General features: G+C 25.1%; 1 protein-coding gene across 1 annotated transcript; it reads left to right on the top strand.

The window, feature by feature from the left end:
* The first annotated feature begins 3,518 nt into the window (after positions 1-3,518).
* LOC107444000 (Phenylalanyl-tRNA synthetase, mitochondrial) lies at positions 3,519-14,831 on the top strand. The gene is made up of 5 exons (XM_043041351.2): positions 3,519-4,252; positions 4,944-5,103; positions 8,397-8,528; positions 9,289-9,449; positions 14,493-14,831. Exons 1-5 carry the CDS (start codon positions 3,647-3,649, stop codon positions 14,775-14,777), a joined length of 1,344 nt encoding a protein of 447 aa, XP_042897285.1. The 5' UTR covers positions 3,519-3,646; the 3' UTR covers positions 14,778-14,831.
* The last annotated feature ends 324 nt before the right edge of the window (positions 14,832-15,155 follow it).

The raw sequence follows: 15,155 nt of genomic DNA, 5'->3' as shown, positions 1-15,155 counted from the left end.
TTTAATCAATATTACAAAAGCATGTGTAAATCGGTAAACTTTTTTCATATTATTTTTATTTTTTTGTGAAAAATCTCTTTTCTAGTTGTTTAAACTCATCTTAATGACTTTTTTTTTTCTTTTCTGAATATGTTTGCATTCTTAAATTTGTGATGAACAGTAAATGAATAAATGTGTATTTTATTTTCATAAATTGAACAATAATTTATATTTCCAGATAGTTAATTTAATAGTTTGATTTTTAAATTGTTTTATTGCATACATATGTGAAAAAATATTTATACTAAGGACTTTAAGTAATATTTAAAATTGTACACAACTATTTCAATTACATTTAACATTCTTAAGTACATAACATTTATTTATCCATATTTAACATTTTACATTTAAACTACATGTTTCACTCTCAGAAAAAATTTTATATTCTTAAAAATTACTAGATGTCTTATAAAAAATAAAGAAGAAATCAGATTTAAACTATAAAAAATCAAACTGTTTTTATTTTTCTTAACAAAAATCATGCTTTTTAGAAATCCTNAAATAAAGTTAGTCATTATATGGAAAATATAAATTAAGCCACTTTACATTAACTAAACTTGGTCTAAAAAGGAACTTGTAGCCTTTTAACTTGTTTTCTGAACAATCTTAAATAAATAAGAATGTTATTTAAAGAAGAACATTAAAAGTAATAAAAAAATCTTTCTATTTTTTAACCTTGGAGGGAAAAAAAAATACTGTTACATCAGAAAGTTAAGCTGTCTAGTACTTTTATACTGGTCATCTGCTCATTTGCTTACAGATTATTTCAGAGCAAGCCTGAACTTGAACCATACCAATTTGTTTTGCAACTTTATTTTAAAGACATAAATTCAGAGATTGTTGTGAAAATGTTCTATTTTTATAACAATAATTTTTTTATCCATAATATCTAAAAAATACTCACAAGGAAAGACGCAATTTCATAGAATCAAATTAAACAAGAAAAACACATTAACCTTCCGCGTACGGCTCAGTTTTTATACTCTCAATAGTTCAATGACACCGAATCTCAATGTTTAAAAGGTCGAGACTTAGTCAGACTTCGCTCTCTCTCGATTTGTTTGTAAAAGTTACGATGAAAGATTCTTCTGTAGGAAGAGTCCATGCACTGGCACAAGACTCAGTCATGTGTAATTAAGGGGACCGATACTCACCCATCAAAACATTGATATGCCACAGGTTGTGCACCCCTAATAAATAATTTACTTAAGTAATGTAGAATCAAAATTTAATTGTGACAAACATAAATCAAAAACAAACAAAATGCAGTACGAAAACAAACCTGTCTTTTAATTATTTCTAGATTACTCTTGCCATATGTAATTAAATCAGCTAATTTCTCTTGATCTGTGACATCTTTGTAATCCTTGAAAGCATCTTTGATTCGACGTAAAGAGTAAGTTCTATAAAAGAATAATGCATTTTTAAGTACTTGAACTTATTAAACTTAATATTTAATAAATTTAAACACAATAAAGATTATGCGCGAAAAATAACTAAAATAATATCAATAACAAATAAATTATAATTTTAAAAGAAAATAAATATTAAATTTATACAAATAAAGTTAGTCATTATAATATGCAAGCAATAAATTATAAAATTTTAACCAAAAAAGAAAATATCATTTCTATTCCTTTGTCTTTTAGGCATAAGGAAATTCATCTTGAATGAAAAGGTTAAAAAAAATATGAAGGAAACAATATCCTTTTCTGTTAGCTACTCCCAAATCATAAATTGAATTAGCATGATATTTTTGGAAAATAATAATCTATTTAGGTATTTTTTAAAAGAATATTGGTTCCAGTTAGGTATCCATAAAATTTGAAATTCTCCTTGGTATAGAAGAGATATCTTTACCACTAAATGCTACAACATATTGTAAGCTAAATATTTAAATCTTGAAATATTTTTGGCAAAATGTACGTTATTCAGTTATAAGGTTCAAAACAAAACTATTTCATTTTAATAGTTTGATTAATGCTTAATGAACAATTTAAGATCTTTAAAAAAATATTTTTAATATGCGTTAAACTTAATTTGGTACTTTTCAGTTAGCTATATACCAGATGAAAAATCTTAGGCACGACATAAAAGTTTTAAAGTTTTGCGAAAAAAGGTAGTTAAGTAAATATAACCAGGAATATTATTACTAATTTAACTTTAAATTCATTAAATGTATTCTAGTTACAAATATTATAACAATAAACTCAAATTAATGTTGGAAAAGTTTAAGAAAAATCACCCAGTTTTATCTGGTATCTGCTAATAGATAAGTACCTAAAATTTTTATCTCCTTCCATAAAGCTCAGTTATTTTAAAGCAATATTTAAATTCCTTTTTCCAAAAAAATTAAATACCTGATATTTTTTTAAAGAATATGCCCAGATTTCTGTGATTAATGTTTATAATAAGACTATATATTATAACACAAAATTCAAGAAAACAATATGGCTAATTACAGACGACTGATACATGCATAAATGATTTGGAAGGTTTCAAACAGACTGACGCGCCAGGCAAAATTTATCCTGGCTCTGTAACTAATAATTCTTATACTAGTAATATTCATAGTTAATAATTCTTATAGTAAGAGTACTTTATGAATAGGTCTCTTATATTTAACAGAGTCTTAAAACATTCCTATTGCTTAAAGAATCTCATAAATTATGAGAGTCTTTAAACAATTCATTTTATCACCAAGATATTACCATCTTACTTTTCAAAAGATATTAATAATGATTGAAAAAAAGTCTATATTTTTCCTATCCCTTAGAAATGCTGCAAAAGTGATGAAAAATAATTAAAATTTAACTTTAAATTTACTTAATTAAGATAGCAACGAAATGAAATGAAATAAGTAGCTAAAATAAAAAGAATAAAAAAGTAATGACACTTAAAACACGGGTAAATAAACAAAATATTAGCTACAAAAAGATTGTTTTTGTCTAATTTGAGAATATCATTAAGGTGTCAAAAAGAAGATGCTCATGGTATCAAACTATAAATCAAGAATAAAGAAATTAAATTAAACACAAGAAACAATAGGCAATAAATATTTCATTCTTAAATCGCAGAAGAAATCTCCGTATGATTTTCACACTAACAGTTGGATTAATGAAATGATAAAATAGTATAATATTACAACTACAAATAAATAAAAAAAATTTATGTCAAACCTATACATATAACTAGAAAATTTTCCGGCTTCTCTTAATAAATTTTTATATAATCGTAACACTTCCATCCTGCGCGACGCCATTCAATTCAAATTGTAAACAAAAATTTTGTTGCCATATTTGTAAAGTGCTGATAGTTATATATATTATACATATATTTTTTTGTTTCTACACCAAAAATCTTTTTCAATTTTAAATATTTTTTATGAAAATATGCTTCTAATTACTAACCACAATCTATAGTTTCCAATAAATAATTTATAAAAATTATTTCCTTTCAAAAATCCCTAAGTCACTTTCACTTTCATTTGTGTGTTTTGGTTTTTGTTTATTCTATGGTTCGGTAGTTGATTGAAACAGAAAAGAAAGGTTTCTTTTAATTAATTTTCCTGATGTAAGCTATTTTAGGATAGAATCTGTCATTAATTATGTTGTCTTCATTCGTGTCTTCACTTTGTAAAGTTCACAAGGACTCATTTTTACTCTTACGATTAGTAAAACTAAATATTAGAAATGTTACAAACGATTCTACCAAATTGTCAAATACTGCAACAGCAGCAAAAAACGATATTATATCTGTGTTCGGAAACTCATATAAAGGAGATGAATTTACAAACGTTACTTCTCATATTCTTTCGTTTCTTTCAAAAGACTTGCATCATATTAAAAACCATCCTTTGCATTTAATCAAACAGAGAATAATTCGTTATATGTACGGAAATTACGTAAATTGGAGAGGTACTCCACTTTTCTCAGTTTACGATCGTCTGCTTCCAGTTGTCACCATAGAACAGAATTTTGACTCATTGTTAGTTCCTCCAGGACATCCAAGTAGAAGTAAAAGTGATTCGTATTATTTAAATTCTAATTTTCTTTTGCGACCTCATACGTCTGCTCACCAGCATGAGTTAATAAAATCAGGACTAGATCATTTTTTAGTTATCGGAGATGTTTATAGAAGAGATGAAATTGACTCAAAACATTACCCTGTTTTTCATCAATGTGAAGGTGTTCGCCTGTTATCATCTCATGAGGTTTTGTTATCAATTTTGTTATTTAAGTTTGAAAACTAATGGGAAGATTTCTGTTAGGGGTACCTACACCGAAATTTTGTAGCAACCAAGATATGGCACCTTAAAAACATCACAGAGGGGGGCAAATTTGAATGATATTTTTAATTCACCCCCTTGGAAACCACTTCCCATTTTATTTTTGCCAGCAAAAAAAAAAACTTTAGAGCTTTGGTGAAAGTAGTTGACTAGAACAGGTACCAATACAGAAATGTTCCCAAAGTTATATTTAAACTATTAATTTTTAGAAACAATTTATGTTTTATAAAAATAAAGCTGTGCAATTTTTTCATTGTGTAAGGTCGAACTTATGTGGGGGAAAAAAATGCAGGCAGGTAACATAAGGTATTTAAGATACCAAAAATTATGAATTCTGTTATTTTATTCGTGCATCTTAATTCACAATTTAAATAGCTTAAAGATGTTTTTTCAAGCTGTGTATTGATATTTTATTTTTATAACTGTTGTAGTTCTGAATAGATAATTTAGCTTTTGTTCTTGCTTCTGTTGAAATTCACATGACTTTTTAATATTTATTGAGATGAATTGATTTTTCAAATAGTCAATATTTTATAAAATTTGTTGTATGTATTTATTTGCATTTTTATAGCTTTATGAATTCCGTGTAATGTTCATTATTTTTTCTTAAAAACAGGTATTCAATAAAGTGCCTGGTGGTGAACAATTAAAGATATTTGAAAATGTTTCTAGAGATTCTATTAAACAAGGGTGTCATACTTTGGAAGCTGTTAAAGTAATGGAAAAAGACCTGAAGGACTGTTTATCTGGCTTAGTAAAAAAATTCTTTGGGAAAGGTTTGTATCCTTTTTTGTGTGTTTCAATGTGTTTAAAATTTCCAACCAATTAATTATGTTTTTTATAAAAAAAAAAAAAAATTTGCTTGTATACTATAATATATGCTATTTAAAATTTTTGCCTGTCTGAGTTTCACTTATATTTATTGTCAGAATTTGTAAATGTAATTTTTATAGTAAACTTTTAAAAAGATTGTCTGTGTGTATGGAATTTATGTGAACAAAACTTTCATGATTATTTTTAATTATTTTATAGTTTTGAAAATACCATACATTAATATTAATATTATTCTTAAATTAGAAGAGTAACTTTTATAGTGTATCAGATTTGAAATATATTTTTATTTTAAACACATAAATTATCGCTAACAATTGGACCATCAACTGTTTTTTTAATTTGACTTTTGTTTAAATTTTACTGTTCCATGATTTTAAAGGCATAACTTGTTTTAATTAATTATAGCTATTTCCCATGTATCGGATTTTTTTATTTTCCTTTTTTGAAAATTAAAGTTTGCATTAAATTATGATTTATTAACTGCTTTACTAAAAATTCAAACGGATAGTAAATATTTTATTTTTTATTAGTTTATGGAAATAATTTTGATAATGCTAGAAAAATTCTGTTCACAGAACCAAATCCTAGAATGGCAAAATATTAAGAAGGAAACAATGTGACTATATCTCAATTTTCATTACTGTTCTAGTTCTCCCAGATTCAATTAATTATTTAAAAATAAATTACTTTGCAATTAGCAAAAAAATATGATAAGCTCTTTGCACACAATGAATATGTGCTAGTAATAGTATAATACATTATATATTAGTTATAGTGTATAAAATATACACAAATTTAAAATGAAAAATCTGTACTCTAGTAATAATAAAATAAATATACATTGCTAAAGTGTTATTTTGAAATCTGCTATTGTTAACTTTGATTATTACCATTTATCTTTTAAAATTCTAGTTAATTTTGTAGCAATGATGTTATGAGAAGATATAAATTCATACTAGGTATTTAAAATTGTTTCTTCAATTTTGGCTAGATTTATTATCCATTCTATTATATTTACTATCTATCTTAGATGTTAAAATATGAGCTAATTTTTTTTAATAAGATTAGCCTGTTTTAATAGAAAAATGTAATATAAAAACATCATACAACAAAATATAGTGTAATGATTCAAGTATTGTATCATCAAATATTATAGAGTATAAACGCATTGTGTAATAAAGTATTGTATGCCGATTCAAGTATTACATCATCATATATTTGGTATTGTATGCTGATTCAAATATTACATCCTCAAATATTGCTTCACATTTTAGTATTGCATGCCTCATCAAGTAAGCTATTTTCACGGGGGGAAATGCTTTAAAGTATGGTAGGAATGAAAATACATATTTTTAATGTCTAAAACGAAGACACTGTTTTTGTTTCAATAGTTATTGCAGCCATATTTAAAACTTAAAGTAAAATTATAATTTTTAAATTTCAAAAACATTCATTATATTTTTATGTATAAATGTTATATAATGTGTAAGATCTCAAATCGTATTTACAGGAAAATATGTATCTAGTTCCAAAATAAAGTGAGACTTTAGTAAGCGGACATCCTCATATCCAAGAAAGTTACCTGCATTGGAAAGGTGTCTGCTTAAGGGCAGGACATGTTAATTGACAAAACTAATGCTTGAAACTACATAATATATATTTAAAATAATACCTACTATATAATATTTATGTAAACTTAATTCATAATATCACATTGTTTAAGATTCAAAGAAAACTGTATAAAAATAAAAATTGACATTTTGCATTGGTGCAACTGGAAAGCTGTTTGCATAGGAGACTTGCCTGTTTAAGAGCAGGATTTGTTAGTTGACAAAACTAATGCTCTTAACTAAATAATATTTATTTAAAATAATACATACATGATATTTATTTAATCTTAATACATAAAATTATATTGATCAAGATTCAAAGAAAACTTTTTAAAAATAAAGATTCACATTTTACTTTCGTGCAACTGTAAAAAAAAGAAAAAGAAAGTTGAATTATTTGCAGTTTGTTTTGAATAGTCCTGGCTCTTCAGATCAATTTGATGCATTTTCAATTCATTTAATGTTTTCTCTCCAATTTAATCATTTGGGGGAAGGAAAAGGTTCTTAACTCTTCAGTAACCTCCTGAACTATTGTTGGACATTTTATAATTGAATTATTAATGAATGATTCCAAATTTAGTACATTAACTCAAATATCTCCCTGATTAATGATATGTGTTTCAGTTTCAAAAGCAGAGGTAATACTTATCTGCTACGTATCTTTTCTCTTTCACCTTTTGGAAAAAAGCAGTTGTTGTAATGGACAATACAATCATATCAATAAGAACTTGAAATAATGCAATGTAATAAATGTCATAGTTTATATACTTTAAAATTAATATATATATATTTTTTTCTATAAGAAAATCATTTGCATTTTTAATTTCACACATATCAGAAGCAATTAAAGCAGTTATTTATGTTACAGTTTCTTGAGGAAAAAGAATGTTAACAAATTTCTTACTTTGCTTCTTAAAATGCAAATTACCATTTTAGATATTTTAATAAATTAGTTTAAAGTTATTTGAATTTTTGATCCACTAACATAGTGTTACAGTAGTTTGGACCATTTGTAATGATTTCTTAAGAGGTATTCACATTATTATCACCTTATTATTCTAACTTAATTCAAAGTGAATAATTCTTTACATTTTAAAAATAATACCTTTTCTAATTGTACTTTATCCATTTCTATTTAAAATGTAATGGTGATTCTTTATCCTCATGTTACTCTATTTTAATTAATATTTATTTTTTTTCTTATTAAAAATATTTTATTGATTGGTTAATTTGAATTGTAAGGTGCAAATTGAATTTATTTTTATACAAATACTTTTAAATGTATTGGTTACCTTTATAAAAATTGCTGGAAAAAAATTAGAAATATGAATATATTGATTAATAATAAATATTTTAGCATATGATTAAAAGTATTGTATTGAGAATGTTGAACAATTCATTGTTTTATTTCAAAGGTGATTAAAAATTCTTGTCTTCAAAATTAGACAGTGATCCAAAAAAAGATTAGAAATTTATCATATTTACTGTTCTTCTATAAAAAATATGAAACACAAAAGTTTATTTTGTTTTTACATACTAAACTATTGTTTTACTATTGTTTTTTGCATACTAAATTTTTGCTCTAATTTTTTAGAATTATTAATTACATGAAAATAACATTTCAGATATTGAGTATAAATGGACGGAGTCGTATTTCCCTTTTACACATCCTTCCTGGGAACTTGAAATATTACATGATGGGGAATGGCTGGAAATTCTTGGCTGCGGAATAATGGAACAAGAAATTCTGAACAAAGGTACATAATTACATTTGTTAGTATGTCCTTTCTTTTAAACATATTATTAATTTATTAATATTATTTTATGATTTGATATTCCATTGAACAGTGTTGTTTTCTCACAATCTTTAAAATCAAATTTTTTTATAGTTCTTTATCTCAATTTATTATCCTAGGCTATAATTTTTTTTTCTGTACAAAAATTTGTCTTCTTAGTGTAAAGTAAAATTAACAGCCACCACAAGGAGACTGAACATAAAAAATGGCAATTACCAAATTGTCTGTCAGTCACCACTCAATTGCCCCCTTTTTTTAAAATTGAAAATGCAATATCATTGTGCATTTTATTATTGTTTTTTTTTAATAAACGTGAAATTACGAGAATTTTATAATATTCTGAAAATTACTTTATAACTGCTTGTTTCTGAACAATTTTCTTCATTTTGAGAAATGCTTCTAAAGTTCTTTACATTCATTAAAAAATTGCTGATAATTATTATCAACAGTTTTTTCAATTGTATAAAAATGTTCTATCTCTTTAGTAGTGGCCACATATTTTAAAAAAGTAGCCACTGTTAAAATTGCCAACACTGGCCTCTTGCAAAACTTCCTATTTTTATCCTATATTCCTGTGTCCTCAACTTTAGAATTTCTTACAATAAATTATTTAATGTATCATCATATATGGTGTTAAGGATTCATTAATTTAACTGAGCGTTAACTTTATTTCAACATATTTTTTAAAAGGAAAAGATAATAAACAATTAATTATTTATAGCCGGTGCAACAGAAAAAATTGGATGGGCATTTGGAATCGGTCTGGAAAGATTGGCCATGAGACTGTATGACATACCAGATGTCAGACTTTTCTGGAGTCAAGATTCTGGATTTTTATCACAATTTGACGTGAAAGAGATAGATACTCCTATTCAGTACAAAGTTAGAATAAGTTTCAATTTCTTATAATTTTATTCAATTTATTTTTACTTTTTTAATATTTAGTTTATTTGAGTTTATGTACACTTAAAATTTAATGAAAATTTTAAAAATTGTTTACTTTTTTAGTTATAAAAAAGTTGATTGTTTTTGTGATATAAAAATTATTAATGAGATAATAATTTGCCCTTATAAATATTCTATTCATAAAATATTCTATTTTATGAATAGAAAAATTATTTAGACTTTTGTTTAATGTTTAAACTTTCCTGATATAATCCATTGTGGAATTTTTATTGTGTACTTCTTATTTAATATTATTTTGTAATATAATTCAAATAGGTTTGTTGTTCAAGTTGATTGTTCAAGTAGATTTGTTATTTTTCGTACATGTTGATCATTCCTAGAATTAGGTGGTGCAACAATTAGGAATTCCATAAATAATCTATGTATTAAATTAGGGAAATAAAAAACAATTTTATTTTCAATTAAGAGTTTAGGGTTTGTAATTGCCCTGATTTTCCTTATGAAAGATATTTTGACCTTATTTATCCTGAATTTTAGTTTTTTGTTCTGATTATTGTGTGTGTTTAGTATATCCCATTTTCCATGATCACAATCGCGAATTTTAAAATAATCCATATGAAAAACTCCATATTTGATAGTTCAAATTTGAGGATCCACTAACTATATACATAGCTCAGACATACATTTACACAAGATTCATTGTTTTCCAACTTTTTAGGAATTCAGACATTTTATGAACAAGAAACTCATTTAACAATTTTACATTATCAAATTTTAATGTTGATGAATTCAAGGACCATCTGCTTATTTACTATTTTCAGTAAATGCAGTAACAAATCTAGTAGGGTAGAGTTTTGTAGTTTCACAATTATTGATTCATCTCATTCTTCTTTTTTTTAAAAATTTCAATCAACAATACAGTGAATATATCATGAAATTTCTAAATTGTGAATGTATGGATTATCTACTAATTTTCTTTTCTAAAAAAATGTTTAGTAAAATATTCAGTATGTTTTTGCTTCAGTTATTTTTATTTCAAGATTATTGAAGCCCTACTTTTAAATAATGTAATTAAAAAACTCAATTGAAAAAATTTAAATATTTGTATGAGGAAATATTAAGTAATTTATGGTTATTTAATGAACTGGTCTATAAAAATTTTCTATATATTTATCTCAAACTATTATGAATTGTTTAGTGCTACATTATTAAAGTTATTCTAGAAAGTGTTTAAATTTTCTCCATTAAACAGTAATATATATTCTGAAATGAAAAATAATATACTTTTGAGGAAAAATTTGTATTTATTATACTTAAGTAGACCAAACTTTATGTTTTCTTTGTTTTATTTTCTGGCCTTTTTATAAGTAGACTTGTATATGTTCCAAAAAATGACCTAATGTTTCTAAATAAAAGAAACAAAGGAAATAAAAATATGACCACCGAAGCCGGCGTCTTCAGGGGGTACCGGCCTCGGTAGCCATTAAAAACAAAACCATTTCTAATTGAGGGAGAAGCAAATGCTTAAAATATCTCCCTCAGTACCCAGATGGTTTTGTATTGAGGTCCAGGAGAAACAAGATACATTCCTGGACCCCTATACAAAACCATCGGGGTACTGAGGGAGATATTTTAAGCATTTGCTTCTCCCTCAATTAGAAATGGTTTTGATTTTAATGGCTATCGAGGCCGGTACCCCCTGAACACGTCGGCTTCGGTGGTCATATTTTTATTTTTATTTCCTTCGTTTCTTTTATTCATACTTTTTTCTGAAATTTCTGCTGCTTATTAGCGCGTTTTTTTTTTTTTCGAAGAAGTTTTTTTCAAAGAAGTTTTATCCTTTTCGAATTTAATTATTTGTGCTTTCTTTCAATACTGATGTTTCTAAAAATATTTTGTCCCGACTTTTTCTTTTGATCACTACCAGGTATGTGAGCCTTTATTTCAAGGACACTCGCGATACGAAAATAAAATTTGTCAAAGAAAAAATGAAGAAAAAAATAGTATTAATCAAATGATTTAATAAATATCGAATTTTTCAAATAATATATTTAAAATTTTTAAAAATATATTAATAAATTATAATATTTTAAGAATTTCCTTTGGACGTATGTACTTTAGGAAAAAAATATTAAAGTTCAATGAATTGAATTGAGTGAAGTTCAATAAAATACAAAAGTTACTTTGGAAAAAGTGTTAATTAATTTAATTAGCATAATTTAATTGATTAGCATTATAAATTTGTAAAATTAATTAATATTAACATTATTTAATTAGTTAATTAATTATTTAAAATTTTGATACTGTGTCAGATTTCCTAGCCTAATTTAAAAGTAACTTTGATTAAAAAAAAAAAAGAAGTTGCACTGACATCACTTTTTTTTTAGAGAAAGAAAAACAAATAAAGCTAATAGTCTTAACTATTTGTACTCTGGTTTCCCTATAGTAGAGTTTCACTTATTAGAAATAATGTATAGCAAGAATTTTAGTAAAGTATAAAGCAATTTTAACTGCATAAAATGTTTAAAACTGATACTTTTAAATGCAAATTATAAAGTTAATAAATCCAGGTTAACCACTGAACAGGGAAATCGGAGTGAAAAGGGAAAAATTGGCGAAATTTGTACACTTAAAAATGAGAAGGAATTTAATTGAAATGCCCAAATTTGAGGTAAAAGTACCTAAAAATCCTATTTGTTGCCTATTGTACCTAAAAATCCTATTTGTTGCCTAAGTTGTTGCAAATTATTAAAAATATTTTCTGATGCCCGATTTTAGTTAAATCTATATCAATAAATAGATACCTACTAAAACATTTTTTTGTCTTATTAATGCATTATGCATTTATAAAATTTTATAAGATTATAATCAATACTTTAACAAAAAGTTAATTTAACATTCATTTGAAAGCATTGCAAACAAACAATTTTACAAATTCTGAAGATATTTTCTGGAGCTCATTTTAGGTTTAATCTATATCAATGATAGATAACTATTAAAAGTATTTTACTTATTTAAGCATTTGTGTTTATTGTATTAATAAAATTATATAAAAATTTTATCAATAATTTTTTTAGCTAAAAGTTACACACATTAGAAAATGTTTTAATTAAACAATTCAGCAAATTTTGAAAGATTTTTTCTGACGTTAAATTTTTGCTTAATTTATATCAATAAATAGATATCTATACTAAAAGTTTTTGTTTTATTAATGCATTTATATTTTTAGAATTTATAAAATAATATAAAATTTTTATCAATATTTTTTAAGGAAAATTTATTCCAACACTGACTAATCAAAACTCTTTGTCTTCAGTGTAATGAAAACAGTAAATTGTTATGGACATTTATACAAACTGACCCCAAATGTTTCCCATCTGACTAAAAATTACTTATAGCTACGACAGATTTCTTATTATTTGCAATAAATAGCAGCAGTGTGAAATTTGTTTGTGGTACACTATATCTCTGTATAGCTATCTACCTGAATCTTTCACATATCTTTCACATTCTTTTTTCAAAAAAGATTAATTTTCAAGTTCAGTAGTAAGTTAAATGTTTTATAATGTATTTCATGTGTAAGATTAAGACATGATTAAAAATTTTAAAAAGAAATCTATGCAGCAAGGTACAAAAATAATAAAACTAGGATCTTTGATAAAGTTAATCTAGAAACTCATGAAATTTTTTCTTTCTGAATTTGTACCTCCACACTAAAATTTTTACATTAAAAAGTTCTGGCTACCTCCAGGTCTAGTTTACTAATTTTTAAATAAATATTCAACTATGTACTTTAAGTATTGTTTGAACAAACATTGTTGATTTAAAATAATAATAATAATATGCTCTTACACAGATCTTACTTTTTTCTTGGATAGTTATTTTCTTGAGTTGAAATAATACCAAAATAATTTTAACCACTTTTTACCATATTTAATTCATGATTTAATATTATATTAAACTATGTATGATAGCAATCTTTTTTTATTATATAAAACAGCAAAGCTTTAGTTTTAATAAAAAAATATATATAATTTTGTGTTAAATATGTTCAAATTTATGATAGACTTCTCACTAAAAAAATTTATAAACAAATTAGTAATATTTTTATATGTATATAGGTAATCATGCATTAGTAAAAAGTAATACAAAATATGTTATGTATTCAATTTAACTATAAGAAAAAAGAAAGTTATTAACTGATATACAAAAATAATGTTTATGTAATTTGCATACTTATTTACATTATGTTAATTTAACATACTTTTGTTGTCAAATTTACCCACTTATATTTTATGCTAGATATTCAATTCAACTAAATAAAGAAAATTCAATTTAAATTCAATTAATTCAAAATTAAAATTAAATTTTAGTATAATTTCTATACTAGTTATTTCAAAACCAGTTTAAACTATATTTAAAAATTTTGCAGAAGAAACATTAAACTTCTCACTTTCTTTTATTCAAGCATATGTTATTAAACTAACGGATATAAAATGAAATAAAATGTTTTACACCATAAAAAGTTAGTTGTGGAGCAAAAAATAAATAAACTAGTTTTGAACAAATGACAGCGATGTGACTGCTTCTCTGTGTAAACCAAATTATAACAGCTAATTAGCATTTGAACGTAATTTGAAACTTATGTAATTAGCTGTGTCTGAAATTGATCCAAAAAATACTATGCTTTTTGCCAAATTTATATTTTTGGGTAAGTTTGTATAATTTCTAAGTTAATTTTTGGGCTAAATTTTTGTAATATAAAATAATAATATATTTCTGAGAGAAGTAAAATTGGCATCAAAATTATCTGATATAAATTGTTTAAAAATACTAGCAACCCACAAATTATCAGATTTTAATGAATGGAACTTCAGGTGAGATTTAAAGGAGAGAAAAAAGTTAATCACACTGGTTTCAATATGACATTCTCATTTATCTTTAATATGTTTCATATTTATAAAATTTTATTCTTCTTCCCTAAACTTTTTTTAAAGACTTAATATGATTTCGTTGCAGGAAGTCAGCAAATACCCCCAATGCACCAATGACATATCATTTTGGGTACCTAAAGACTATCACCCGAATGACTTTTATGACATTGCGAGGAGCGTCGGAGGAGAAATTATTGAACAAGTCTACAAAGTGGATGAGTTCTTCCACCCCAAACACAAGAGGCAGAGTTTCTGCTACCGCATTGTATACAGACACATGGAACGCACACTTACGCAGAAAGAAGTGAATGCAATTCACAAAGAAATTGAAGTTGCCGCTGTAAAATTATTGAAAGTAGAAATAAGGTGAAATATTTGTAACGACTGATGTTTAGGTTTAATAAAAGTGTGTTTTAATATTGTTTACGGTTGTGTTCATTTACTAAATAGCTTTATAAACATTGAACGAGTTTTATTCATTACAATATAAGATGATATTTTAAGTCCATTAGCACATCGTGTGGTTTCTTTACTGCAGTGGCATAAAAAATTTGGTGTATTCTGTAAGCAAACTGAGCAATCGTATGCCCCTGTAAAAGAAATGTTACCACTTGAGGAGACAAAAATTTTCTTTAATGAAATGAAATAAAAAAAAGTTATATATATATATATATATACAAAAATAAAAACCGGAGTCAATTGTTAAAAACCGGTTAAATTGCTTTTTTTACAAGTGGAAATGGTAAAA

Source organism: Parasteatoda tepidariorum, chromosome 4, assembly GCF_043381705.1.
Source record: "Parasteatoda tepidariorum isolate YZ-2023 chromosome 4, CAS_Ptep_4.0, whole genome shotgun sequence".
Lineage (NCBI taxonomy): Eukaryota > Metazoa > Arthropoda > Arachnida > Araneae > Theridiidae > Parasteatoda > Parasteatoda tepidariorum.
Note: the sequence above shows the minus strand (reverse complement) of the source record. Positions and strands in the feature narration are given on the sequence as shown.